Below are 22,788 nucleotides of genomic sequence, written 5' to 3'. Positions count from 1 at the left end.
TTAGCTTTTCTGAACTTTCCCCACTGATTCTATGTAACTTCTCATTGTCCTTGAAGTGCTGATAATGGCTTCCATTAAAAAGCAAACCTCAATGTATCCCACTCTGTTACACCCTGAAGTCTATGAAGCATGGTACAGTCACATATTCCACTGAAAGTGGAGTTGTTTGCCTTAAGGAGACTTCACAAGTTTAGTAACCTTTCCTGTCTTTGAGACTGAATTTCAATAAGAATTCAGCTCAATTCAAATTATATAGCATTGATGCACTCTGGGATCATGGGAAAGATCCTGGTATTTCATTGCTCAGATTTTCTAAATGACTTCTGCCTTTGATGAATATTTAATGCTGATTCTCTATCAAGAGAAATTCATTTTTTGATTGAAAAGCAGACTATCATCTGAATAGCCAATGCCCTAGACACTATGGGAGTTTGACCATCAATATAAAATAACCCAGGAGGAAGTAAAAGCAATCAATCTATTCTAATAATGCTTTCCTCATAAATTCCTAAGGATGGAAAGTCTAATATACTGCCTCCTCTCATTTATCAGTGGTAGGAGAAAGCTTCCATCTGTTTCACCCTTTGTTTTAAGATGCAACTTCATGCTTGATTGAGAAACACTTTAGAAGAAACAAAAATGTGTGACTCAAGGAGCCTACTTCAATCAGTAGAGCTGTAGAAAATTTGTTTTTCCCCAGAATAAATTACAGCAGACACTTCTTTCTCAAGACTGGTGACACTGTCTGCAGTTTAAGAAGACACAAAAAAGAAGGGTCCATGGCCCAAAGACTCTGATCAGGGGGAGGGGGCCAGTGCAAAGTGATAGGTTTCGATGCATCTGCTCTACCACTTTCTTTGTTCTAGGCAGTGTTTCAACACTGCACAAGTGGGCAAATTGGTGATGATTCAAATTGGTGATAATTTACATCACATGTATATATACACTAAACAAAAATGAAAAGTGAGCTTGGAGGCTGTGGTTCCATACAGATGTATCAAGATACATCTTGACTATCCAGATAATTTGGATGGATTATCAAGATAATTCCATCAGCAGACTTCCGGGCTTCCTTCGGGTCAGTGTGAGAGCTCCCACGGGAATGACCCCAACACTTGGCCCTGTCCTTTGTTCTCACAACAGACTGAGGGACGATGGCTCTGCTCTGAGAGCCTCACCAACACTCTTGGATTTAGATTATCTGTCTCTGTCTTGGTTTTCAAGTATTTCTGCATGAACGGTGTTTCCAGAATAGAGCAAAAACACCCATTTCTCTTCATTTAGAGAGCAAAGGTTGCTCTCCTGTGCTGCCAAGAGCTCCCTTGCTGGCCTGCCTCTCTGTGGGGGCCAATTTGTGCTATACTGCAGGCTCAAATTGTCATTTTTTGTGATAACAGATTTTGTTACGTGCATATCCCTGGTGTCCGGGAAACTCATGGTTCACTACCTTCTCTCCAGCCCTCCTGTGGCAATTTGCATTTAGCCATATTTCATTCCTAGGTAAAAGCTGAAGCTGCAGATAGAAGGGAAAATGTTGGCTTCTGTAGTGTGAGAGGCAGCTGTGCTTCCTTTTAGCCTTATAAAACGTACCTTTTTTCCTTTCATGTTATTGCATAAGCAATTTACAGTGGCATGAGGTGAGTAGGCTCATTTAATCATTCTACTAGAGAACACCCAAGCTCTCTAAAAATGATAGCCACACATGAGATTATACATTGATAAGCAGTTTCAGAGCATAGCTAAAATAGCATCTCACTGAATTAAAAACTATTAGGCTTGTTTTATTCAGTTAAGATAAATATAGCCCATTCCATTCTTTTTCCACTTCATCTCTCCCAATGGACAAGTTCAATTAATCCATTTATTCCTCTTGGTTGACTGCTGTTCTCCTAAATTGGAATGAGCAAGGTTTATTGCAAATGCTCTTTTGATTCCATTATTGCCATCTGCCCCATTTTACCCATTTAAAAATAGTTGGGGATTCATTAACCATGCCTCACAAATGGATGTTCAATCTAGAGTCAGGAATATAAAAGAGCTTTTCTATATTTGCATTATTGGACTTGAAATTTTCTTTATTAAGGAATTTTCCTATTATTTCATGAAGTCTAGTGCCTGACTCTAAATATAACAATTTCTAAAAACGTTATATCTATATGGATGCCTATTTTTAAAGGTCATATATGTGGCTAAAGTCAGAACAGAGAATGTCAAGATTAGCTTCAAAATCATTACAAATGAAGTTTTTACATAGATAAAAATTGCTCTGATTTGCTTAAAGTGATTCAATCTTTGGTGATTTCTCAGGAGCATTTACTTGAAAACAGTTCCTTCTCTGCTTCCCAGCTATAAGGTAGCCTCTGCCGGGAGGGTAAGTCAGAAATATTTTAATGGCTACCTGGCAATTTAAATACAGCATCTCTCTCATTATATGGCTTCTTCATAGGTTACATTAGCATTGGAATCAATGGGACCATGGCCTAGGGAAAGGCAGTAGGGTCTAGGAAAATAATACATCAGCAAAAGGGATTTGTTCATTTTAAAATATGGTCATTCCTCACTTACCTCTTCAACCAGTTGCAGCATACGGCGGGTGCTTTCCAGCGACTAAGATAAAAAACATAAGTATTATGAGTGCAGGATCCAGAAGACTTAGAAAATCCTAACTACTTTCTTCACCAGGGAAACACAAAGAATGGCTATCACACATCCTTTTAAGTTTGTAACCGAAACAAAGAGGTATTCCCATTTTCAGTCTCTTTTTTATCAGGCTTTCTACATAGTAAGATTCCCTGCAGCAATTACATTAAAGCTGATCTTCCTAAAGTCAAAACCATATGAAGCTGATCTTGATATCAAAGACAAAGTAATCTGGAAAACATCACTTTGTGAGTGCAGGATGCATGAACAATGATCTCAAATGCTCAGAGGGTAAATGTGGCCTCCCTGGAGCAGGAATAGTGAATTTTTAAACACAAACATAATTTTTCATGAACTGAGGTGAATCTAACATCAAGTTTCTCATAAAGCTCCTAGAAACACAATTAGAAGTTCTCATCAATACAAATTAAGCCGTTGCCTTACAGTGAAAAAAATATAGAGCATGTTTGAAATAACTAGCATATAGGAGACAGCTATAATAATCTTTTTCTTCCTTAGATAAGAAAAATGAGAGGGAAGATCTGAAACTCAGTGCTGGCCCCTCGGGCACATTGTTGACACTTCCTTCTCAGTTTCTTTGAAACTACTAGAATCCCTAGAACAGTGATCTCTCAAAGCTGCACTTTCATGTGACAAACTTATTTGGAACAGGATTCTGCAGGAAGGTGAAGAATGTTACTTTAGTGGAAAAGCTGTCAGCAGGCTGCAGACAGCATAGCTGTAAGCTGTGGTATACGGGCAAATGTTCCACAAGCAGCTCTCTGGAAAAAATATATGAATATATACATGTACTTAAATTTAGTATTTTCCTGATGTAAGGGAGGAATCACTCAAAATTTATAAGTAATAATAAAATACATAATACTCTTTATTGCAAATTCTCTAGAGCCAATTCATTCTCACAGAAAGCTTTTGTTAACTTTTGGTGAACTCTTGTGTCCATTACTAAACATGCAAAGAACAAGTGTGGTTCTGACACAAGTGCTGATATTTTCATTTACATGAATGACTATGAGGAAGGGGAAGCAATGAACATACGTTGCAACTTTACTAGTTTGTCAGTGATGCAAGTGATTTCTTTGTGGGAGACAATAAAAGTTCTTAAGTACTGGAAGATTTTTCTCCATTTTTTGTGTTATTTATAGAGTAATGGCAATGGATGTGCACACTTCTAAGTTTAATCTACATTTTTTACATATTCCCTACTGTTTTAAGTCTAGACAATCATTAAAGCAGCAAGTCAAACCCTGATTCATAATGTTTGCAGAATTCCTGCAATATACTCTTCCTCTGTCTGATTTTTAACTGCATCATGGCATCACTGAAAGAGAAGTTGGGAGGATGCACAATAACGCACCCTTATACTGTATTCCTGCACTACAGATACAAGTCACGGGCTTTAAGAGCATAAAGAGTAGTAAAATACAGTAAAATAATTAGTAGATGATGCATTTGGAGTATTTATTACCTTGTATTTTTAATATAACCTATTTAATTTTCAGTTTATGTAACTTAATTTTAATACCAGCTTGCAAAATACTAGAAAATGTAACAACAGTCATACTCCTTGTTTGTTTGTTTGTTTTTATTGACACATAGAAAGACCTTTCCCACCTGAGCCCGAGTAAGACATCTACTCAGTTCCCCGTCTTTTTCTCCCTTCCCGTGTCTCCATGCCTCACCTCATCAGCCAGCTGGTCAGCCCTCCGCTGCATCTCCTCCAGCTCATTGCGCATGTCCGCGTCTTCAGCCATGGTAGTGGTGGGGGATGTCTGGGCGCCTGGCCAGGGGGGTCAGCGGTGGGCTTGGCCACGGACACTGAGAAGAAGCAGATTTGAACATGTGGTGAGAACTTTATATATGCATGCAGATGTGTGCAAATAGGGGAAGATCTAAATGGATCTGCCTCCATGACTCCATCATCTTCTGATCTGGAAGCCACACTCAGAGGTCAACAGAATTTCGTTATTTCTACAAAAGAAACTCTGAGCATATCCTTGCCAGCTTTACAATGGAGATAGATACCTGTCTACCTATGAAGTATTTTTTAAGACACAATCACCCAAGAGTTTGGAATGATGGTATGGGGGTATGTGGTAAATAATCTTACATTTATTTATTTTTATTTTCATGACTTTATTGAAGAATCATTTATATACAATAAATCCCACATATTTGAAGTGTACAATTTGTTCTGACATATGCAAATACCCAGGCAACCATGACCACAATTCAGAAAATGAACATATCCATCACCCCCAAAATTTCCTCGCCCTTTGTAATCTTATCCCCCCACCTATCCCATTTCACTTACCTTGTGCTGAGACAACTGCTTATCTGCTTTGTCACTATAATTTAGTCTGCATTTCCTAGAATGTTATGTAGATGGAATGATGCAACATGTACTGCATTTTGCCTCGCTTTTTCACTTAGAACAATTATTCTGAAATTCATCCATGTTGTAGCATGTATTCATTGCTCATTCCTTTTTGCTGTTGAGTATTAGACCATTGTATTTAGAAGGATTCAGAAGTATTAGTCTCTTTCAGTTGTTATCAGAGGTTGCCAAGGGGGCTTAGATGAGTGTGCACAGCAGTTTTTCCAAAGAGGGATGAATCCTGTCCCTGAGATGTAACCAATCCATTTCTCGGTTACACTTCTGAAATCCCATATAGTGCAAATTACAGGTAGCCAAACTGAATTCCCCACAGGGCCAGCCAGTCCTTCCTTCCCTCTCTTCCTCCCCGCCCCCCCTTTCTCTTTCCTTCCTTCTCCAATATTTATTGGGTATTGGTAATATGCCAGGATAATGTTAGGCACTGATGATATAGTGATGAATCAGACAGGCAAATTCATTGCTGTCAGAGAACTACAGTCTAATTGGGAAGATGGATAAAATAAGGAAATTGGATTACTCATTGTAAAACTAATTTTGAGGACATACCGTTGTTGCCCATGGGTAACAGCAGGCCTGAGGCAGTCATGTCCCCAGGAATGGTCATAAGAAGGAAGAGGGGAAAGGGTCTAAGGAAGGGTTCGAAGGGATAAGTATTTGATATGATCAAAACTTCTCTGTGAGCTGCACAACTGTAGAAGGGATGGGCTCTTGCCTTGAGGCTGAGATGGCCACCTGTGACCTGGAGTCGGTAGGGCACGATCAGCCGGGAATTCCCTTTCCAGTTCCATTGCAAGGAGGTGGTGCCTCTGCGTAGAGATGGCTCATGAGCGGCAGTGGAAATGTGTGTCCCTGCCAAACTAAGGGAGCTCAGAAGCAGGCATTCCTTTCATACCCTCTCTTTTCTATTTCTGCCTGCAAAAACAGGGCCCTAGAGGATAGCCAGGCCATGAGACAGTGCGAACCTGGGCCATCTGAAGTCTTGTAGGGAGGAAAACTGGTTAACCAGAGAGACCTGAACCCTCATATGAGACGCCCATGAACTTCTGTGGTGCTACACTGCTGAACATAGGAATGTTTTGTTTTGTTACAGCAGCTGGTGTTATGAAGGCCTGAAGAAACCTGAAATGGAACAGAAACATCGCATACTGCATGATTTCCCATCTGAAAACACATTTGTTTGTCCTTCTATTGAAAACTGAAGCTGGGAAAAGAAATTAAACTTAGGTCCTTGGGGTTATACCATGTGTAACTATTATTATTACTACTGTTATTATTTGTATGAAAAGCACATTTTGCAAAAATAAAATAAAAACTCTTCATCCAACAAAATCAGGAACATCCTTACTGGAAGGTAAGGGACCCAACGTTCACAGAGGTAGGCCCCTGATGTAAGGCCGTGGATAGGGAGTCTACGGCCCCATCTCCCAGACCCACTGCCAGACAGCTTTCTCACAGCTAAGGCTGGGTTCCCCTGGGATTTTAGTTCATGTCAGTAGAATCTTTGACATGGATGGCTCTTGGGAATAACATAGTATTCAGAGTTTCTAGTTAGCAGGAGTCCTAAACTGAAACTACTTTGGAGATAACAGATTTCACAGTTCTTTTCTACCTGGTGGTTCCTGAGCAAAGTATCAAATGTTAAATCATAGTAAAAAAGAAGAAAAAAAGCTTAAGGTCTGCATTCTAACATCAGCATTTACAAAAAAAAAAAGTCATAAGCTTCTGTTAGGTTAGTTTTGTGAGCAGTCATTTAAAAATTTGATTGTACCATGAACCTGCTAATTTGTGAACACACACTCTGGCCACCAGAATATGTACTCACAATATGAAGTAGAACTTTAAATGCTTTGTTTTACTTAAATACAGGTCTCCATTTGGAAATAAGGGATCTAAGAAACAGAGGCTAAATGGAATGTACAGCAGGTCACTCCTGGACCTTGAGATGAACAGAAACTAAATTCCAATGTTCTGCTGAGTGACTGGAGTCTACCCTCCAGAATAAAATTGTGCATCAGTTGAAACATTGAGTAGATTGTGGGCTGTGGCTTAGTGCGGTAAATAAGGGCTTTGACATCAGAAACACCTAATTGGACTGTTGGCTCCAGCACGCAGTTGCTGGGTGACTCTGAGCACTTATCGTTGTTTCTGAGCCTGTTTTCTCAACAGGGCAAATAATACCAGTCTCACAGGCTTGTGGAGGGGCCTACGTTATAGAAAGTCCTTATCAATCTTGTTTGTAAGGATGTGGAGGCTTAATATTCAGTAAGGCTTGCTCATTTGGGATAAGCCTATATGTGCCCTTTGCTAAGGGAAGAACAAATCCAATACTTTTTAATTAGCTTTCCTTGACTCACAGCTGGGCAGGAGGCAGGCTGCTGCAGTGCCAGGCACCAGTGGAAAACCAGCAGAAGCCCGAACTGCCAGGCTCTAAGCAACACCTCTTCCAGAATTGCCGCGTGGACACAAACACGACAGCCTTCTCTCCCTGTTCTCCAGCTTTGTATTTTGCTGCTGGGCTCCTCGGGGGAACTTTGTCCTTTGGTCTAAGTAAGAGACTGATCTTCCCTTTTCATGGGCTGGTTTATTAGAAGGCATGGGGGTCTATGTGCTTTCAGACCTGCGGGCCTGTTGCTAATTCCCACTCTTCTGAGTCTGTTTGCTGATGGTTGTGTTCTTTCTTTCTGTGTCTTAGATACACACACACACACACACACACACACACACACACACACACACACACACACACACACACACACACACACGTCTCATGTTTTCCTGGCAATCTCCTCTCAAAACTGCTATTCTCAGAACCTGAAGAACAGCTGAAGGGTCCCCCTGGCTTCAGGCTGATGGCAACCTATGATGATCGGGCTGGTGAGCAGCTGGCATGAGGGCAGAGAAGCCCTGTGGTGACCACCTTTGGTTTCATTGCTTCCAGTCCCCGGGGAGCCCCTACACAGTCCTTGTGCTCTAAAATGTAGGGGTATGTGTGCAATTTGGAAGGAGTGCCGATGAACTTGACAGTTCTCAAATGCACAGCACTTCAAAGCTGAAAAAGCAATGTCCACTCTCCTGAGTAGAACACACACGAGTGAGCATGCAGCACACCTGCCGGCCCTCTGTTGGGACATTTAGTGCTGGCATTTGATAAACTGTCCCCACAAACCCAACACAAGCTTATTAACATTTTAGGAGATAGTACCTGAAGAGGCATAATGATATTGATTAATGGTAATTTCATTAGCTAAACGGATGTTAATCGTGAAACAGTATTTATTATCTAGGTAGCATGTAACACTTCACACATTAAACCCCCATACTGTGTGTTTCCTGAGCTGGTAGTACTGTCCCAGCCAGCAGGGCCTGTTTACTGCCAGCAGGGCCTGTTTACTAAGTTAAGAAATTAGAAGAAGAATCACTCAAAACTACTCCCTGGGGTTCTGATGGACAACAACCTCCAAGTCCGTTAAGGGCCTAACAGTATCCTATTAATTATCCCAACTCAACAGTGTTTGGTAAAGGGTCAGGCTCCTAGTAGGTGTTCAACTCACATTAATTGACTTGTTGAATGAATGACTGAATCAACTGTTCTGACACCCCTGCCCAGGTGGCATTTAATGTTCCCAAGTCAGCAATTTTCCAGGTGTGGTCAAGGGCTGTGCTTCTAAAACCTTAACGGGCATCAGAATCTCCTTGTTAAAAACAGATTGCGAGGTCCCACTCTGAGATTCTGAGTCAGCTGGTCTGAGACAGAGTCCCAGATTCTGCATTTCTAGAAAGCCCCTAGGCAATGCTAAATGTTTTTGGTCCACTGTACTTTGAGTATCTCTGATCCATAGACTCTCTCCTGGAATGTTAGTAAGCATCCCAGGTGGGCTTCAGGGGAAGGCCCTGCAGTTACAGAGAGTGGGGAAGCAGTAGGAACAACTGGGGGCTTCAGGGGCATTGCGGCCAAATCCAACTCACCGCCGGATTTTGTACTGGTCATGAGCAAAGGATGGTTTTGTATTTTTAAGTGATTAAAAAGACTAAAAGAAGAAGAATACTTTGTACATGTGGAAAGTATATGAAATTCAAGTTTCAGGGCCCATAAATAAACTCTGACTGGAGTGATCCATTACCCATTCACTTCCCTCTTGTCAATGGCCCCTTTCAGGCTACAGCGGCAGAGTTGAGCGGTTGTGAGACCACATGACCCACAAAACTGAAAATATTTATTCTCTGGTCCTATACCATAAACATTTTTTTTTCAAAAAAACCCAAAGAAGAACAAAGAGACTTTATAAACCAAATCAGACACCTCTCCTTAACTATTAATGAAATCAACCCTAACACTTACTGAGGGTTTACCATGTGCTGGGCACTGCCTATTGACACAGATAAATTTCAGATCAGGAATCTGGGTAATTTTCAAATGCATATTATCAAAGCATATTTATTCTTAAAGCATGTTACATGGCTATTTTGTCTTTTAGTTAACAACTGGAATTTTTTATTATTAGTTTATTTACATACTGGAAAATAATACAGTGGTTTGACAGGTACATCCCAATACATCCCAGCTTTTGATACTATTTATCATCTCTACTTATATTTTTAATCTTGTTTTTTCCCTGTAGTTATTTTGTTTTCTTCCTAAGATGTGTTATTATCTTGCTTTTTTTATATCTTCTTGAATCAACAGAAGTTCATTTACTTTACATTTTTATTGTATTTTATACAGTATACTTATTGCAGTATAAATTGTCCTCTATGTGTTACTATGGCCCTACCCTACAGGTTTTGGCATATAATATGGCCTTTGTTACTTATTCCTAAATAGTTTCAAATTTCAATTTTAATTTCCTCCATTTTAATATCTTTTGTTTTATTTTGAATTTCAAACAACTCAAGGGTTATTTGAAAGTATGGTTTTAAAATTTAAATAATAGAGTTATTTTGTTTATACTTTCTATTTTTATTTTCATTATGGCCCATGTGATTTGCTATTTGAAATTTATCAAGATTTCCTTTGTATTCTAACAAATGGCCAATTTCTGACAATGTTTAAATGTATTTGAAAAGAAACTCTACCTTTGACTCTCTTTTGCTACCTACCTACATCAAATCAACCTGGTAAGGAAGATTGTTATTTAAACTTGCTAAAATCCTCAGTCAATTTGATCTTCTGATTTCTGTGTATTTAAGTCTCCCATAGTACTATACTATATTTCAGCCCAGTTTTGCTTTTTACATTTTGCGGCTGCACTGTCATATATATGGCCCCAGAGAATTGCTGCTTTTTCATAGTGGAATGTAGCTTCTATCAATATCAAAGAATAGAATTACATCCACACACCCTATTTCACTATGTCATTTATGTTGCTCAACTCTGGACAAACTCAAGGGTCTGAAATATATGTCTTAGTCCCCTATTCCTTTCATCTTCATAAAACAAACCCAACAATAACAACAATAAAGCCAGTATTAGGCATCTAAGCTGTGAGAGCTCCATTTGGCTCATGACTCAGAATCTAACAGTGGGGCAGTCACCTGTTTTCTCTGGGCTTCCTCCTTCTTAAAGGAGGGGTGGGTACTGGGATGTGTTTGGGGGCAGGAGTTAATGATCTCTTTCCCCAACTGTAATGGTATAAGAATGTTATCAACGACAGCCCTAGCGCTCTTATTTTCACTGGATGAAACTTCTCCTTGAAGATAATGTAACTCTAAGACCCAAAGTGCTCAATCTAAGGGAATAGTGAGGCAGTTACTGCTGCTAAGACAAGCTTCTAAGATTCCTCAAGTGCATTGGGAGCATTATTTATTCTGAATAATTAGAATGCTCCAAGTTTGAAGCAGCCTTTATTAATTAAGAAAAATCATCTGCATTTATTTCAACATTCTGTCACATAACTCTTGTTGTCAAATGGTCTGCATAATAGTCATTTATTGAGAACCTGCTATATGATAGGAATCAAACCAGGAACTTTATATAGAGCTAGGGACCCTGCAGCCTTTGTTACTCCAAGTGTGGTCTCCAGACCAGTAGCCTCAGCCTCACTGGGGAGTTGTTAGAAATGCAGACTCTTAGGCCCCACCCCAGACTGACTGCATGAGTTCACCTATAAAACAAGATCACCAAGTATCACAAGTTTGAGAGGTGCTGCCCAAGCCATGTTATCTGAATATTAAGCATGAAAAGAATGAAGTACATGTTTACTTGATAACCAACCAAGATCACAAAGCTCATCAGTGGAAAAGGTTGAGTGTCCCAACTCTGTGCCTGAGCTTCCCCCACTGCACTGTGTGCCATTATTTCACTCTGCCTGTTCTGTACAGCCTGTAGACTTCCAGCAGCGTTTGCCTCCCAAGCAGGCCGAGAGCGCCACGGGGCCATGGGTTCCAGATGTCTCACAATAGTGTCCTGCACTTGGAAGGTGGACACACTGGAAGATTTCCGTGAGATTAAGTCATTCAGAAAGCAAGGGGAAGATGCTTATCAGGAAAAGCACACTGGAGACTTTCCAACTTCCGCAAGTAACAGAGTCTGTGAAGGCAAAGACTTGCTGTTGAAGGTCATTAGACCTATATGGCCCTAAGAAATCCTTCTTCTTTCTCTGAAAATGGTGATAATTAAAATGCAGGTCTTAATACTAAACTAAGGACCAGAGTGAAGAATAATTTTTAGCAGATAGCAGGTAGCGAGGTTCCATGAACCCATCTGTTGTTAAAAATGGCGAGTTCTTAAACTTGCTGTGTCCATGGTTATAGAAGTTCTTTAAAGTGTGGACTGGACTGGACTCCATGTCCTTCTCTTTTGAATAGTCTTATGCATAAAATTCTTCTCTCTTCACAGTGAGCACTACTGGCTTTAATAAATTTCTTAGTTGAATCAAAAGAGCATCTTCCAAATATGAAGAATAAGTGGTTCATGAATGAATTGATTTACCATCTTACACCCACTATTGGATTCACAGTGATAAGTGCTCACAATGGGCTTCTCGGTAGCCACTAGCGTGGTCTGAGGGCTCCCTGCATGTAAATCTTTTTTGTTGCTTATTAAAATGTAGGTTCCCAGTCACCCCATCCCTGGAAAGAGATCAGTAAATGTGGGACTGGAATTTTCATTTTCAGCAATAAACATGGGTCCATTTCCCATCCCTAGAATAGGAGGATTCATGGTGGCCCCAAGCAGGGCTGATGTACCTAATAAAAAAGTTTGATCATCCTATGAAAAAACCATCTAGAAATGCAAATGCATGGTTCCCAGTATGTAGGAGGTCATCTTGCTCTGGGGTGGTGGCTTCCTTTCCTCCCCACCATGTTCTTCCTAATGTTTGATGGCATAGTATACATTAGATCCAAACTAAGGACTGGAGCAAAGACTACACTAGGTTAAACACCATAAATGCATATTTATAGGAGAATTTGGCTTGAGTATAATCTCAAGTGACAGGTATTTCAACCAGCTTACAGAAGTGTCTCTGACAAGAGGCACTGACCACCATTCCTTTCAAGCTTGCCTTATTTTCCAAACCACTGCACCTCACCCCATTTCTAAGTGGGACCCTATGTCTGTACATCTGGTTATGTAAACAAATACAGTCCTGATCTGGTTTCTTTTGAGAAGGGAAGTCTGACTTCCCCTATGAGTCCTTTCCCAGGGCTATTCCAAGATGAATAACAGCCCAGCTGATGGGTGGCTTTAGCTTGGCTTTTGTGTTTTAGGGTCCTGGCCTGGGTGGACTGGCATTTCCATGCAGCTAGTCTGGCATCTTTTAATTGCAACAGGGCAGCCAGTCACAACCAACACTGATTAGGCTGAAATCTCCCCTTTTCAAAAATGCCAGTTTCCTCTTATTTTGCAAATACACCCAACTGGGTATCTAGCACTGAGGTTTGTATTATGCAACAGTTCCTGATTGTTTTGAGAGCTGAAGCACAGCCAAAGCCAGGAGAGTGGAAGGGCAGAACTGAACCTCATCTTACCCTGATCTCAGTCAAAGCAAATCACAGAAATTGGTTCAGCCACTGAACCAAGATTCACTGAGTGCTACTGTTAGCACAGCCACATCGCATGCAGCTGGAGTGCAATGACAGCCTCTGAGATGGTTCTAGGAGCTCAAGTTCCAAGGCTTTTGCTTTCAGCTCTCCTTATCCTTCTTGCCTAGGAGAGACCTGATGATCATGTTTGCATGCCAAGGTACCTGGCTTGGTTCCTGAAAGAAGGGTGATATCCATACAGGACTAACACTTGGCCACATGAAAAACAAGTCTGGTTATGCCCTGAATAAAATGATCCATTTTATTTAGGGGGTGCATAAATAGACAATCCAAGATCAAGTGGAAAGACCCTCATTCTCTTCAAAACAAATTCTTCCTGTGTCCACATGGCCAAATCAATGGTCAGAAGGAAGTTGCTGTACATTCTGGCTCACTGACAGTCTAGCCACAGTTGGTGGATGCTGTTGGTGCTCTGTTCAGCCCCTCGGGGTCTCCCTCACTGGTTCTGCGTATCATCCCCTAGTTTCTGCAGGCTTCACTCCAGTGCCCTCGCCATAAGACGTAAGATCACCTAGTGCTGGTTCACCTGATCCTCTGAGAGCTGCAAGTTCTTGGTCTTACCAGGGCAGGCCAACAGCTGGTAACCGACAGGCACAGATGTACAGAAGCTCAGCTTTTTTTTTAAGGTAAGACACACTGTGAAGCATAATGGACACTCCAAAAGTTCTCTGGGGTCCTGCCAAAGCTTGAGCATCGCCTGCAATCACTCCACTACTTGGCTCCCTCTTCATCGTGCTGTCCTGCTTCTCCCTGTCTTTCTGGTTTCTCCCGGGAGGACTTCCCTAATAAATCACTTGCATACACATCTTTGTTTAGAGGTCTTTTCTGAGGAACCCAACCTAAGACAACTTGCATTCACTGGTGAGTTATATTTTATCAGCTATGGTTGACTGTAAGCCAGGCACTGAAAGGAATGAACAAATCATTGCATCGGGGGTCAGAGGGAGGAACAGAAATTCTCTGTATTCCCAGACATACCAAAGAATATGGTTAAGTCCTGGCCAGACTTGGATTTGAAGACTCAGCATCCAAAATACCACAAAATGGTTAGAACTGAGGGTCAGCGGAGCATCACCCTCACAGCAAGAGGGGAAGCTCAGGGAGATGGAGTAGTTAGCTGAAGGCTACATCATCATCTGGAGCCCTAATCTTTTGGCTCATCTTGAGGTATCCTTGAAACAGCAAACATCAGAAAACTTGGGAGGAAGGGACTTATCTATGCTCAGAATGTATAAAAATGACATGACTGATGTGGTTTGTGTTCTTTTCCTACTGTTCATTTCCTAGTATTAAGCAATCACTCTTTTTATGTGCCATGATGTCACCTCTCCGCTAACAAACCCAAACTCTAGTTTCTTCCGGCTGAGATCTTTTCTGGTGGGTACTGGTATTGGAACAGAATATTTTCTCTCCTGAATTAAAAGGAAGCATATGAGCTATACGGGCTTTATCAAAGAAACAGTAGTGTTTGTGCTGTTAAACTAATTGGGTTTAGGCATTTTTCTGTTATTTTCAACTTCCTTCTGGAGACATGGTGAAGAGCTTTACAGGTAAATGATGCTAATTACCCTGATCTATGTTTTCCTAGGAAAGGTGCTCACAGGGTAGACACCCAAAACCAGGTGCCCTGTATCCCGGACCCCTAATCCTTGTGAATAGTTTATTAAAAATTTTAGTCTTTTTATTTCTTCTTCACAATTTAAGCATAAATGCACATCACATTATTAACAGTAAATCTTTAAGAAAAATGATTTTAAATGATCATGTGTCGAACTTACCCTTGTTCTAAGTAATACTAGCTATAAAATCATGTATGTGTTAATTATGTTTTCTTAGTATACATAAAAATAGACACACAACTATTAAAATTTTTTAAAAACAAACCTTTACCATCATCCTCTTAAACTTACTTGGTGAGCCATCATGGGTGTGTGTATGTGTGTGTTATACTTGGGAATTCATTGCTTACAGGTGTGGGGCAGGGTCACCCACCTATATTCTTGCCTACCTTTCCATATGTTTGATCCACGTAGAGAGGACAAAGATAGGTAAGAGAAGCTTGACAAAGAGGGGCTGTAGTCTGAGCAAAATCTAGGGTGTGGTGGCCAGGGCATAGAAGTGGAACATGTGTATGTGTGTAAGTACTTTATCCTGGAATCAGGTGGAGCCCACAGAATAAACCAGGGTTTTCCATTAAATTTTCATTCTCATTAATTTGTAGTTAACTTGAAGCTGGGGAGAGAAAAGGGTGGTCAAGGGCTTTGAAATCACATTGTGCTAAGTATGAATAAAGGCATGAGGGTGGTTAGCTAGGAGAAAAGATGTAGAGCAAGACTCAGTACTTGCCACGAGGAAGAACTATTAGACTTGTTTTGTGTGAACCCTTAAATTATTTGTGATTTAATTTTAAATTATTTGGCATGGATATGTGTTAGCTGTAATCTGTACACTAGAAGTGGTTAGTAAACACAGTAGGCACCTGAATCAGGAATATACACTTCTGGACTGGGCAGTTAGCATCAGAAGTCCACATCCCCAAGACAGCCACTACAAAACTTCAGCTTCCTTTATCTACGATACATGGGCAGGTTTGCTAATTAACAAAACGGATGTGAGAAATTAGATTTCACGGGTGCAATGAGTGTTCAAAATATGTGAACTGGCTAGAAATACTGTACAGACACTAATATAACTAATTATATATTATATATAAATATCATTATGATATTTTAAATATACTCTTAATTACATATATTTATATTTTATATGTAAAAATATAAATATATATTAATAAATGTATAAAAATAATATATAATAAATATAAAATAGTAGAGTGCATCATACAGTCCTACATAATATAAATAGGGTATGTGTGTATTGCTGATGCAATAAGTGATGCTAGAGTGGGGTCTGATAATTTGCACCTCTAAGAAATTCTCAGGTGAAACCATTGCTGATGGTTCAGGGAACTACCCTAACCTGAACTGACTACAAGGGTCATCTCAATCCTGCTCTAAAATATTGTTGCATGTTCTCTGGATAAGCTTACTGGAGTGCCCAAAAGAACAGAAAGCTGGGACATTGTGTTAGTAGAACAGGTTATCCAACTAGAATTGTGTCTTCCTTCTAATAAATATTTGCATGGAGGGAAGAATTCATCCTTATAACACAATACCTAGTTTCAAGGTCATGGGAGAGGAGGCCTATAAATATTACCTGTTTCAACCACTGGAGGCTAACTACTACTGCTAACTAATTATTGAGAAATAATACATCCAGAGGAGGACAATTTGCAACAAATTCCAAGAAACAAAAACCTTAAGTGCTGGGAGGAAGTTAGAGGAAAACAGAGTTTGGTTCAGGAAAGTAAAGAATTTTGAAGAGATCTGTTGAAAGCCTGAGTTGGAAGACTTGGATGACGAGAATTCCTGTTCTTGGCAAGGATAGTGGCCAATGGGCGTCAAGATTCACTCAAGAGAAAGGACACTGGATCAGGTAATATGTAAATTCCTTTCCAAACCTGAGCCCTCTGGTTCTGTGAAGGAAGTCGAGATGTATTTATGGTGTAGATGCTACAAGCAAGCCCCCATCCCCACATAAAAGTAGGTTCTTTGTAACCTTGGGAATTGGGATTTGCTGATTAGCTGGGGCAAATCTTTTAAAATGTCCTCAGTACCACTTCTTCCACATGCAGTCAGAGAGATGAGAACATTGATGGACTTAATTCTACCTTCTTGTCCCTTTTGGGAAAGGTTTACCACATGGGAAGCAACACCATCTGCTTCTCAGTATTAAAGGATCCACTGCGGTTGGAAACGAGGAAGGCGTTCTCTAGGCGGACAAGCTCCAGGGAAGGAGCTGCCTCACTTGCCAAGTTGGCTATGTAGAGCTGAGAGAACCCGAACTGCCGACCTCATGGTTATTTCTCAGATTTATCTGACAATCTCATATCAGACAACACAGGCATCCTCCCTGGACTTCATAACTTTCACCTTTGATAGAGTTACCTTTTTTTCTGGCTTTAGATAACAGTTCTGCTATGTCTCTTCTTGAAGCAACAAGGATCTACAAACACAATCTCACTCCAAACTCCTCATGCACTCATCTACTAAGCCATTAAGCTAAGAGACACAGAGAAAAATATTTGCTCTAAAAAGTGAATTCATAGCAGTGTTTCTTTAAATAGCAAAGCTCCCAACTTATATTCTAGCATGTTACAGATCACTAAGCACTTGACAGTGAGAGTGGGAACAAAAATAAGAAGTCTGGCCAAAGTGTCAGGAGTCCTAGCTGATGGCAGAAGAGCTCCAATTGATTGATGATCAAGTGTCTCTGAAGTGATTGTGTAAGTCAATGGGAACAGAAGAGTAATTTATAAAAGTAGATTTACTCAAATCTTCAGCTGCTTAAGATAAGGAACTAATGTGACTGCAACTACCCCAGTGTATAAATTTGGCTTCTTTGGTTACTCTATTTGGCATTCACTCGTATTAATATGGAGTGGATTTAAAAAGTTATTTGGACTAGACCTTGTAGGCAGAGGGCCTGGGGATTCTTGTGCAAGTGCTGAGAACATCGGAAGCAAGGAATCTGTCTGTGGTCAACTAGTAAAATGCTTGTGCTGGATAAATATCCGCTCAGTGTGAGTTTCCTATGTTCACTTATCAGTATGTGTTTGATCATGGAGAGTTTCAAAGTACAATTTCAAAAAGTTATAAACATAACTTTAATGAAAATATAGAGTGACTATGTATCAAAGACTTATTTAATGCATTGGCAGGGGAACCAAAAAGATGATAAAGCTGGTTCAAAGATAATTCATAGATAATAAAGCTGGAATGAGATTGCTGAAGTAGCTCCAATCTGGTTAATATAGGGCAATGAAACTGTAACTTTTATAGTTATCTCTTCTACTAGACATAAGTCATTTAAATCTTTACCACACAAAAATCTTCAAGTTAATGAACATGTAACTTCACAGAGTCTGTAGCCTCATCAAAATTTACAAGTTAAATAAAGAGAACTGGATAACCTGTGGGTGGGTCCCTTAGACATGCATCTATCCTTCTGCCTAATTTCTAAGCCTCAGATACTTTTTCTTAATAACAGAAACAGGTTTGTTATTTTTTTTCCCTTGTGCACTATGCCACTAAATTTGGTACCAGCCACCAGGTAAACTTCATTTGTTTTGCAAGACTGAGTAGATATTCATGCTTTCTTCTAGTGCACTTAGTGAAGAGGATTTAAAAGAAAAATCTATGCCTACGGTTCTCAAATCAGAAGGGGAGGGCACATTAAAATATCTTGGGGAGCTTGAAAAAAATCCAGATGCACAGGCAACACCCAAGACCAATTCAATGAGAATTTCTGCAAATGGGTCCCACCCAGGCAGCAGTATATTCTAAAACTCTTCAGGGGAGTCTAATAAGCATAAAGACTGAGAATTATTGTACTTAGAACACACTACTTAGAACCAGTATGTGTATCTGTGTGTAATATATGCATAAATCTATTTTCAAATTAGGATCATACTGATATATTTATGCTGCATTTCCTTCAATCATATTTTGAAATTTTTCACTCATCATTAAACATTGCTCAAGTGCCATTTTTAAAGACTGTATTGCATTCATCGTGCAAATGTAGTATGATTTATTTGGTTCATCTCCTATTCCTGGATGTTCAATGCTGTTCTCTGTTTCTTTGCTCTCTTCCCCTCTCTTTTCTTTTTTTGACATTATAAGTAGGATTGCTATGAACATAGTCATACAAAAACTTTATCTACATCTTGGATTATTTCCTTACAATGGATTCCTGGGAATGGATTTGCAGGTCAAAGAAAAATGTGTTTTAAAGACATCTGAGATACATTACCAAAATGCTTTCTACAAAGGCTTATCAATGCAGACTTTTTAACTGAGTTCCTCAATTTTTTATTTATAAAATATGTGCATATTCCAAGAATAGTTAAAAAAATTTTTAAAGTCTTTCTCAATGGTCATTTTTAATTGAACTTTTTAATCCACCTAAATTAGTGTGTATATGGAAAGAGTTAAAACATTAATTTTCTATTTTTCCAAACAGAACATCATTTGTGGAATAATTCATTCTTTCTCCATTAGTTTATGTAAAATAAAATGTATGTTAGCTAACTGTACTTTGTAATAGTGAACAGACTCATAGATGCACATGAAAAAGGTTGAAATTATGAACAAAGTGTTTGAGTGTATTCTTTCTTCAATTTCAACCATTACTATTTCTTAGAGCTGTCCAGTTCTGGTTTTAATGCTCACTGACTTACACAACTCTGAGGAGAACTCTTATGCATTGAAAAACAACTCAGAGCTCATCCTTTCTAAGACAGCTTTAATCTGTCTGCAAGCAGCTTGTAGCTTTGGCAATAACAGGCCTGCCTAAATCCACCTGTTCTACTTTAAACATTCTCTCTCTGTAATACTAGTTATACCCATGCATTCTCTTTGAAGAATAGATTTTCTACAAAGTGTCCCAGATTGGCTTATTACCAATTCTGAATTAAGTGGGACCCATTTTTAAAAAATATATTCTTGTTTATATATATATATGCTAGATAGCCCTGTGTAAAATCATGAAGTGATATCCAAAGTTATCAAGACTACATTGTACAAAGGAAAAGGAGAACAGAATTTTTAATTATGCTAAAAAAACACAATTATTTTCAGTGAATGCAGTACAGAAACCTTATCTGTCCTAACCTCCAAGAGTTTTTGCTACATCTCAGGAAAGTAGACTTGCCTACTAAGCTTTTTAGTGAGCTGTATTCCATTAGCACTAGCATTCTTCATTAGCTTTGCTGAGTCTGAGAAACCTTTACTGTGTATCTCCTATTGTCAGGCCTTCTCCAAACCTCCACAGGGATTGTGTTACAAAAAGGGACAGCTGACTTCAGTGACTTCTCACCCACAACATTAAGGAGGGAGAGGAAAATGAAGATGTGTGTGTTTGAATGTTTGTCTGTGTGTTACTGCTGCAGAAACCAAGAGAGGCTTATCTTGACCCATTCCCCCTCTCCCATCCAGTCCATCTTCATCAGGAGTCATTTGCTCATTTGAAGGCTACACACAAGATGGTTGGCCAGAGGAGCGGGCACAGCTTGATGGCCATGTAAGTGATCAAACTCTGAAGTGCTTTCCAGTATCAAAGAGTGTGTGAGACCAGCCCAACTTTTGGAAACCTGCCAAGTTGGCGGTCACGGTCTTTACACTCACCCAACGGCCCACTTAGACTTTGTAATCTGGGAAACTCAAGCAGGCAGACTTTCACATCTTTCTCTTATCAAGGGTAAAGCTACAGGCAGCCCTGACAGCTTCTGTGGAAGGGATCCCTCCAGTCATTTCACGTAGCCTTAGCTAGCAGATGGCTGAGCTGAGGAGTGCTATTGTGTCTCAGCCACCTTTTTACTGCAAATGAAGAAAGAGTTGGAAGGCTCAGGCCGCCTAAGCCTAAGCTGAGGAAGGTAGCTGGGGAAAGTTCTGGAGGTCAGTGAGGACCAGAGCAGGCTGAATTTGGGTTAGGAGAAGTTCCTGAGGCTCTGAGACCACCCAGTTCATGGACAATGCCTCCAGTGAGGCAGGCCTGACTAGACAGCATCTTGCCTTGGGGACATGATTTTGTTCCTTGGAGGATTCTGAATGGCCGCTTTCTGCACCCACTGCAAGCCCCAAGTCTTTCCACCCTGCTTCTCCTCCTGCCCCCAAAGTGTTTACAAAAGTAGCTCAGGATGCAGCCAGTTGCTCAAACCAAGCCCTGGCTTTGTAGGAATTTCAAAGCAGGACCCTCCTCCTTTGGTGTTCCATAAGTTCTCTGCAAGAGAAGCACTTCTCTTCTGGGAGAGAGAGTGGGGAGGGAAGGAGGTGGTCCTAGGCCGGCTTCTCCCAGGAGCCAACCCTGAGCCAAGAACCTGTGTTCAAGGGGTTTACTGGGGGAACGCTCCTGGGAAACTAGAGGAGGGAGTGGAGGAAGGAGGTCCAGAAAGGGGAAGAAGCCAAGCTAGACAAGCTCATCTTACAGAGAGCTCTGGAATGTAAAATGCACCTTAGAGTTCATCCCACCACAAGGCCAGGGAGCTGGGCTTTTGGATTTCTGCACTGGTCAGTTATAAGGTGAAAGCCACTGATGGGGGCAGGGGCGAAAAAACTCCCAGGTATTTCTAGGTAGTTCTAGAAACCTCTATGGGGTTACTCATAGGCAACCCTTTGTATGAATAGGGTCACAGGTTGCCTTTAGCAGCAAAACAAGCAGCTGTAAAGCAGGCTGGTATAAAGGATCCAAGGGGATCTCATGGGGTCCCCCAGTGCCTGCTGTAGGAACCCTCAGGGGAAGATCTTGCAGCTCTGGACTGAGCAGTACCCTAGAGCTAGAGAGCCACCTTGCCAAAAGCAGGTGGTAAGCCATCTGTGGGCTCTGTGGGAACACGAGGGCACATCCTGCTTTGGGAACCGTGCCAGTCAGCAGTGTGGATGGCCAGCCAGGTTACCCTGAAACCTGCCTGGCCAAGCCCTTTGTGGTGTTGACACTTTTTCTCTAGTCCCAGGGTGTGCGTGACATGTAGATCATAGAATGTTTTTGTCATTAAACTGTAAGTGCAGGTGTCAATACCCTAAATATACCTTTGGCTTTATTACTGAATGATACCCCAAAGGGGAATTGTCCTGCATATAAAAATTATATTTTTAACACTCATCACTCTGAGAAGTTCAACAACACTCTTTGTTCGGTCTTGTTAAATGTCCAGGACTCTTGGCTGTTCAGCCATTCATTCAAAGGGAATGATCATTGAGTGTTTAGACTAGTCTGCCAAGCCTTCTTGAGATCCTTGGATGTGATAACTCACCCTAATAGTCTCTCTGAGGTGGATGGCTCTACTATCTCTGCTTTACGGACAGGGAACCAAGGCGCAGAGGGATTAAGTGAATGGCCTAGGTTTACGTAACTAGTGAGTGGCAACGTTGGGATTTGAAAATGGAGAGCCTGAACCCAGCATCTTCACCACTGGTCACTGACTTACAGTAAGTAATGGACATGCAGCCCCAAGAGCTCATGAACAGATTCTGGATGGGAAGGAGCCAGAATTCCATCAGGATTCAGTTCAAGGTCTGATGAGTGAGTCTACTTTAAAAGTCAGATCCTGCTTTGGACCTCACCTACTGTTCTCATGGTTTATAGGTGAGGAATGAGACATGAGGTGAGGGGTAGTAACTTGGTCAAGACCACACAGTTCTGAGTACTCTCAGAGCCTCATTCTTGGTCTTTCTGGCCACCACACTGGCTCTTTCAGGCTCCTCAGCTATCTTCTTCCTTAGAAACAACAATTAAGAACAGTTAACATTTACTAGGTCCTTAATAGAACATATACCAGGTGCTTTGCTAAGCACTCACATGCATTATTTTATTTGATCCTAGTTATATGCCTATGACATAGGAGTCTATTATTATCTTCATTTTTTTTTCAAATGGAAAATCTGAGCCTCAGAGAGGTTTAAATATTTTGCCTAAGATTATACAATTAGGAAGTGGCCAGAACTAAATCTCTTTTATTCTAGATTCAATTGTTTTAATTAGTGTCAAGAAAAAAAAATCTAAACCTTGGAAATAAAGCCAAAGGATGACAGCACCTTTTGATATCATACTGGGGCACTGTCTAATAG

General features: G+C 40.5%; 1 protein-coding gene across 3 annotated transcripts in view; it reads right to left on the bottom strand.

Moving 5' to 3' along the window:
* Positions 1 to 22,788, bottom strand: part of SNAP25 (synaptosome associated protein 25) — a 77,003-nt gene that overhangs the window by 24,586 nt on the left and 29,629 nt on the right. For all 3 annotated transcript variants that reach the window (XM_017673970.3, XM_017673967.3, XM_017673968.3), the window contains exons 2-3: positions 4,344 to 4,479; positions 2,566 to 2,607 (exon numbers count right to left, since the gene is read on the bottom strand). In XM_017673970.3, coding sequence (XP_017529459.2) covers positions 2,566 to 2,607; positions 4,344 to 4,415 — 114 coding nt within the window. In that variant the 5' untranslated portion in view covers positions 4,416 to 4,479. The remainder of the gene's footprint in view (positions 1 to 2,565; positions 2,608 to 4,343; positions 4,480 to 22,788) is intronic.

The sequence above is a fragment of the Manis javanica genome, chromosome 5 (genome assembly GCF_040802235.1).
Source record: "Manis javanica isolate MJ-LG chromosome 5, MJ_LKY, whole genome shotgun sequence".
Lineage (NCBI taxonomy): Eukaryota > Metazoa > Chordata > Mammalia > Pholidota > Manidae > Manis > Manis javanica.
This window is presented reverse-complemented; position numbering and strand designations above follow the sequence as displayed.